This window comes from Ipomoea nil, unplaced genomic scaffold, assembly GCF_001879475.1.
Source record: "Ipomoea nil cultivar Tokyo-kokei standard unplaced genomic scaffold, Asagao_1.1 scaffold2653, whole genome shotgun sequence".
NCBI classification, from domain to species: domain Eukaryota; kingdom Viridiplantae; phylum Streptophyta; class Magnoliopsida; order Solanales; family Convolvulaceae; genus Ipomoea; species Ipomoea nil.
Window position 1 is genome coordinate 4,162,371 of NW_017619081.1, and position 5,490 is coordinate 4,167,860.

The following is a 5,490-nucleotide window of genomic DNA, read 5'->3' on the forward strand; positions in this document are numbered from 1 at the left end:
ATTGGCAAAAAAATAAGATTTATCTAAACATCTTTTAGTCAAGCACTTTGTGCTCAGATGGTATGTAGTAACTCTATCATATGGGAGGTCGTGAGATTGAGTCTCTTTGTGCTTCAAGAGGTTGACTCTTTGTTCTTCAACAGGTTGAGAAAGTATAGATGAACAGATATTACGATCTAACTAATAGAGTTTTCGCTTTCAAAATTTTTTTTAAAAAAAAAACCAAATATCTTTCAATTATTTTGCTTCTTAAATTTAGAATGGGATTGCTACTTTTTTTTTTCTTAGTCTCCTTTAGATAATTATATGTTTTTTTTTTTTCATTATTTACTTCATATAAGAGCAACTACAATAGTAGTTTTTGTTCAATTTTTTATGAGATTTTGCATGAAGTGAAAGAGAGAGAATGATGAGAGAGAAGGATTGAAGTCATACTACAAGAACTTGAGTTTTACAGGGTATCTGTGAAGTGGGACCCACCACAACGCACCAACAACGTCATTTGTCGCGTGAAGTGCAACAACAACACCTAGTCGGGCATGTTACAATTGTTTTTTTTTTTTTTTTTTTTTAATGAAAACATTTTCTAGTTTTTTATTTATTTTTTATTTTTTCCCTCCCTCATCCTCTCCTACTTGGGCATCTTAAAATTTGTGCAAAAAATCAACTAGTGAGGATGCCCTAAGATCAATAAAGATAATAATTATTTCATCCACCCAACATCTACTAAATCTAATATCAACTTCATCATGATATAATAAAAAAATGATTGGGTATTAATTTAGCAATCAAGGCAAACAAGTACTCCGTATTTAGCAAGGGTGTGGACCATGATCGTTAAATGAAATACTTTAATATTGCTATAATGAAATTAATATGCGTGAAAAATGAAACTAAAAAACAGAGTCCATTCAATAATGTATATTATCAAACGAAACTGTAATATAATTAAAATGATACTTTAATGTTGCTATAATGAAACTAGTTTGTGTGAAAAACAAAATTAAAATCCAGAGTCATACTTTATGAGTTACGCTACTACATTCACCATAGTCTACAATAAAATTTTTGTAATATTAAACAGTCCAACTAACTCGACTTGTTTCCATAGTACACTTTCTCATACAAATATATGAGATGAAATATTTATTTATTGGTGAAATATCAAATATGTGTATGTACTAATGGATTAGTGGTGTTTAACGTAAACCCAGGAGGCGGGCCCTTCGAGAAGTCTCATTGAAAGTGAGTTGATTTCATCTCTCTCTCTCTCTCTCCACCCCACCCCCCATAGTGAAAGCTGGTGGTCTCCAGTGGGCACCAACCCCCACCCCCGCCCCCACTCCCACCCTACTCCGATCACACACACACACACACACACACACACACACACACACTCAGCATTGCCTCCGCTGTCGCTGTTCCCTCCTATAGATACACCCCGCCTATATCTACTCCTCCACTTCCATTCCTCCATTAAACAATCAAACATCTTGACTATTCACTCCTTGCATTCACTCATTACAGCCGCCGATTGGATTGAAGCGGGAGGAGGATGGATCCGCAAGCCGCGATGATGAATGACGCAGTAGCAGCAGGAGGAGGCGATTTCCAGTCCGCTGCTACTGCGCCGTTTAGTCTCTCGGAGATCTGGCCTTTCGCGATCAATGCCGCCTCGCCGTATGGATTGGGGCTCGCCGCGAATCATCATTGCTCGTCGATGAGTGATCCGATGTTTCTGGACCAGAGACTGAATCAAAATGGCGGCGGCGGCGGAGGCGGAGGAGGAGCTCGGAAGCGACGCGAGGATGATGAAACTGCTAAGGGAGTTTCGACCAGTGGCAATGGCTTGGTACTCTGCACTTATTCATATTGGTTTGCTTTATTATTAGTACGGTTTTTATTTGGGATTTGCTGATACGATGCTTCTGTTTATTAGCATTAGATTGGCTTCAGCTTAATTATAATATTTGTTACGTGAATCAGTGTGTCTAGAGAGTAAATACGAATCCTCAATTTGAGTTTCTTCTTAATCTTTTGGATAGAATTTAGTTTGAACCGGAAGTTGAATCCTGCTAATTTTTCAACTGTTTTGCTATACATAACTGAATCTATATGAATTCAGCTGATTTTATCTGCTGCTTCGAATATGGATTATTACATACCAGTTTGAATGACTTTACTGATTATAGACCAAAACTATCTTTCTTTTTTAAAATATTAATTTCCGGGAATTTGATTCCTTTGAGCAGAGTGAAAGTGATAGTAAGCGGCTGAAGACCAAGGGATCAAATGAGAATCCTGAGTCTAAAGCTAATGGAGAAGGGACTCGGGGAAAGTCAGCAGAACAACCTGTGAAGTCTGCTGAACCACCTAAAGATTACATTCATGTTCGAGCACGGAGGGGTCAAGCAACTGACAGTCACAGCTTAGCAGAAAGGGTAATTTTAATTTAGTATTTTTCTTGTACTTATGAATTGAAAGGCTATCAGGGGTAAGATATTCACTCTAATCACCTCTCTGGAATCTTGTTGATAACATGTCCTTTGGATTTTGGTATGGGATTATGCTTTAGCTTAAGTATTTTTGCTGATGGGACCCTTTTGGTGCACAGGCCAGGAGAGAAAAGATTAGTGAAAGAATGAAAATTCTCCAAGATTTAGTCCCTGGTTGCAACAAGGTGCAGTATTTCTGTCCTGTGTTTTCTCTTCCTATTGAAGAATCATAATAGGCCTGCTTATTTTTTCTTAACTGTTTTTTTTTTTTTTTTTTTTTTTAATAGTTTCTAGATTTGATTAATTTTAATCTAGAATGATGCATCATATGTTTGTTATTGTTCTTACCTAGTTTCAATTTGTTTGATGAATTATCACTACATAAATTTCAATTAGATCAATTATGAAAATATCCCTTGTGAGTGTTAAGAGGCTACTGCATCTCAATGATAATTCCCTTGATAATACCCTAAAATCCTAAGTCACTTCAAAGTAGCCATTTTTATATTTTGAGGTTTATTTGTGTCAGGTTATTGGCAAAGCACTGGTCCTTGATGAGATAATTAATTATATCCAATCCTTACAACGTCAGGTCGAGGTATTCTTCTTTCTTCCCAAGGTTAATGTCTGGGTCTCTGTGCCTGTAATTCAGGGTTACTCTTTTACACTGATTTTTTTTTTTTTCTTCTTTTTTTTACAGTTTCTGTCAATGAAGCTTGAAGCAGTTAATTCAAGGGTAAGCCCTGGCATTGAAGGATTTCAATCAAAAGATGTAAGTGCTGTAGATATAAGCAATCTTCTTACTGACTAATGCTTTGCTGCATTCAAATTTTACTAGTGTGACTGTCAAATGTGTGTATCATTTCTTGAAAGTTTACATGGTTGGGTTACATCTTGCACCAATCAGCTCCAACAAAACCAAATTGTTAAATGCCCCTAATATTTTTAGAAGTTACAAAGAAATTTATGATCTTATTGATCTTCGGCTACATTTTATGCTTTGACTCCCTGCCATTGGGTGGTGGTTGTGACCTTCATTTAGTTCATTAATGTTCTTTGGGACTGAAACAAGGTGTAAACATGATCTTCTACTACAATAACTATGATTTTGATTCCCATTCCTGGTGTGTAAACCCATGAACCAAACGCACCCGTAATCTTTAGTTTATGAGATGAACCAGATGTCCAGATGTGATACTTATCAAAAGAGAGAATTAAAATAATTACAGTACTAAAACTGGGATAATTTTCTCTCAGATGTTTCATAAATAACATTTCTTGAATTTTTCCAGTTTCCACCACAAACATTCGATGCATCTGCCATGGCATTTGGTTCACAAGCTACAAGAGAATATCCTCGGGGAACTTCACCAGATTGGTTGCACATGCAAATCGGTGGTGGATTTGAAAGAACCTCATGAGTAAATAGTCCTGATGAATCTCCGATAAGAGGATTGAGAAACAAATGCTTCTTCCTCTGGCAAAATACATACATATTTATTGGTTCACACATCAAGCATGGCATTGGTGGTTGATGAATGTCCACCGGGACTGCTGAAAGCGATCTTGTAATCATGTTTCTTCATATACCTCTAGCATGCTCCTCCATGATTTGTAACTTACTGAACAATATCACTGAAATGAAAATTGTTTATGTGAGAATATGATTGTTCAGTACTTGTCAAGCTTTGCCAGAGTTTTTGACCAATTTGGTGTATCAACAACAAAGTTGAAGATATTTCAATAGTATAAATGCCAATTGCTAAGTTCATATTCTAATGGCTTGCAGTTAGTTTCAGTAATGTGGCTGTTTGGTTCCACTCTTCCTGTTGCTGTATCATTGTATGCTTAACATAGGATAAGAATCGAACATTAATGACCTGAATTGTGATTGCTCATATTTCTCTCTGGGACTTAGCATAGTTGGTTATCGCTTGACTTAAAGGTCATGACTGGAGGCGTCTTTCTATGCACATGAAGACTAGGATGTCTTTGTACGCACATGAAGACTAGGATCTAACTGGTGAGTTGATTGCGCGCACCTCCACAGTGGCTTTAGCCTTTAGGAGCGGGGTCCAGTGAGTTTAGGACTAATCGGCTTAGCCGGAATCACCTAAATATTTTTTTTTAAAAAAAAAAACATACAAGATTAGTTCGGAGAAGTTGAGATCACCTTAGTATTAAAAAAAAAGGGGATAAAATGGGTTAGCGTAGTTGGTTCATCGCCTGATTTAAAGGTCATGACTGGATCCACCTTGTGCGTACATGAAGACTAGGATTTAACTGGTGGGTTAATTGTGCGATTCGCAATTTACTTCTGCATTGACTCTAGGAGCGGGATCCTATGAACTTAGGATTAATTTGGCGAAATTGGAATCACCCAAGCATTTTTTTTTCTTAAAGATAAAATTGTCTTGCAGTTTAATAAATCACCCCCTTAAAAAAAAAAACAAAACAAAAAAAAAAAAGAAGATAAAATTGGCTTGCAGTTCAATAAAAAACCGTAGAAAACAAAAGTGCTGGCTGTGGGGTTCGAACCCACGCGCACTTATGTGCAGAAGATCTTAAGTCTTCCCCCTTAACCTCTCGGGCAAACCAGCTGATGCGTTAGTATTGATGATCATTTTAGTAGTATGCAGATTATCCTGTTATGGTAAACAACACTTCAACAGTACCCCAAAAACGGCAGTGTTAATTTACATGGATCTTCATCTCACGGCGTCCCTTACTTGGAGTCAATTTAATTTTTGGATAAAGTGAGGTAGAGTTATGTGAAAACATAACTTAATTAATTTAACCCAACATGGTAATTCAAGTGACAAATGAGTTCTCTTTGTAGAAGATAAATTCTGGAATAACCCGTGTTTGATTTTTACAAGTGATGATTCTATTTGAACCAGTTCCCGTGCTCGACTTTTACAAGTGACGATTTCATTTAGACCAGTTTCTGTGCCTCTCGTAACGAACGAGGATTCGTCGGGTGGATCTGAATCGT

At 36.9% G+C, this 5,490-nt stretch overlaps 1 protein-coding gene and 1 non-coding gene across 2 annotated transcripts; one reads left to right on the forward strand and one right to left on the reverse strand.

The window, feature by feature from the left end:
* Nucleotides 1-1,304: 1,304 nt before the first annotated feature.
* On the forward strand, nt 1,305-4,270 carry LOC109154648 (transcription factor bHLH79-like). Its single transcript, XM_019302385.1, has 6 exons — nt 1,305-1,852; nt 2,253-2,441; nt 2,615-2,680; nt 3,025-3,093; nt 3,196-3,267; nt 3,788-4,270. The coding sequence occupies exons 1-6, from the start codon at nt 1,556-1,558 to the stop codon at nt 3,914-3,916; spliced, it is 822 nt and encodes a 273-aa protein (XP_019157930.1). The 5' UTR covers nt 1,305-1,555; the 3' UTR covers nt 3,917-4,270.
* A 742-nt stretch (nt 4,271-5,012) lies between these two features.
* Nucleotides 5,013-5,095, reverse strand: TRNAL-UAA. The gene has a single exon. It is a non-coding gene; the product is annotated as a tRNA-Leu (tRNA).
* Nucleotides 5,096-5,490: the final 395 nt, after the last annotated feature.

Excerpts from the sequence above, each read along its gene's own strand:
- LOC109154648 (XM_019302385.1), top strand. The coding sequence starts at position 1,556 with ATGGATCCGCAAGCCGCGATGATGAATGACGCAGTAGCAGCAGGAGGA. Across the intron at positions 1,853-2,252 it reads CGACCAGTGGCAATGGCTTG|AGTGAAAGTGATAGTAAGCG; the intron begins GTACTCTGCACT and ends TCCTTTGAGCAG. Across the intron at positions 3,268-3,787 it reads AAGGATTTCAATCAAAAGAT|TTTCCACCACAAACATTCGA; the intron begins GTAAGTGCTGTA and ends GAATTTTTCCAG.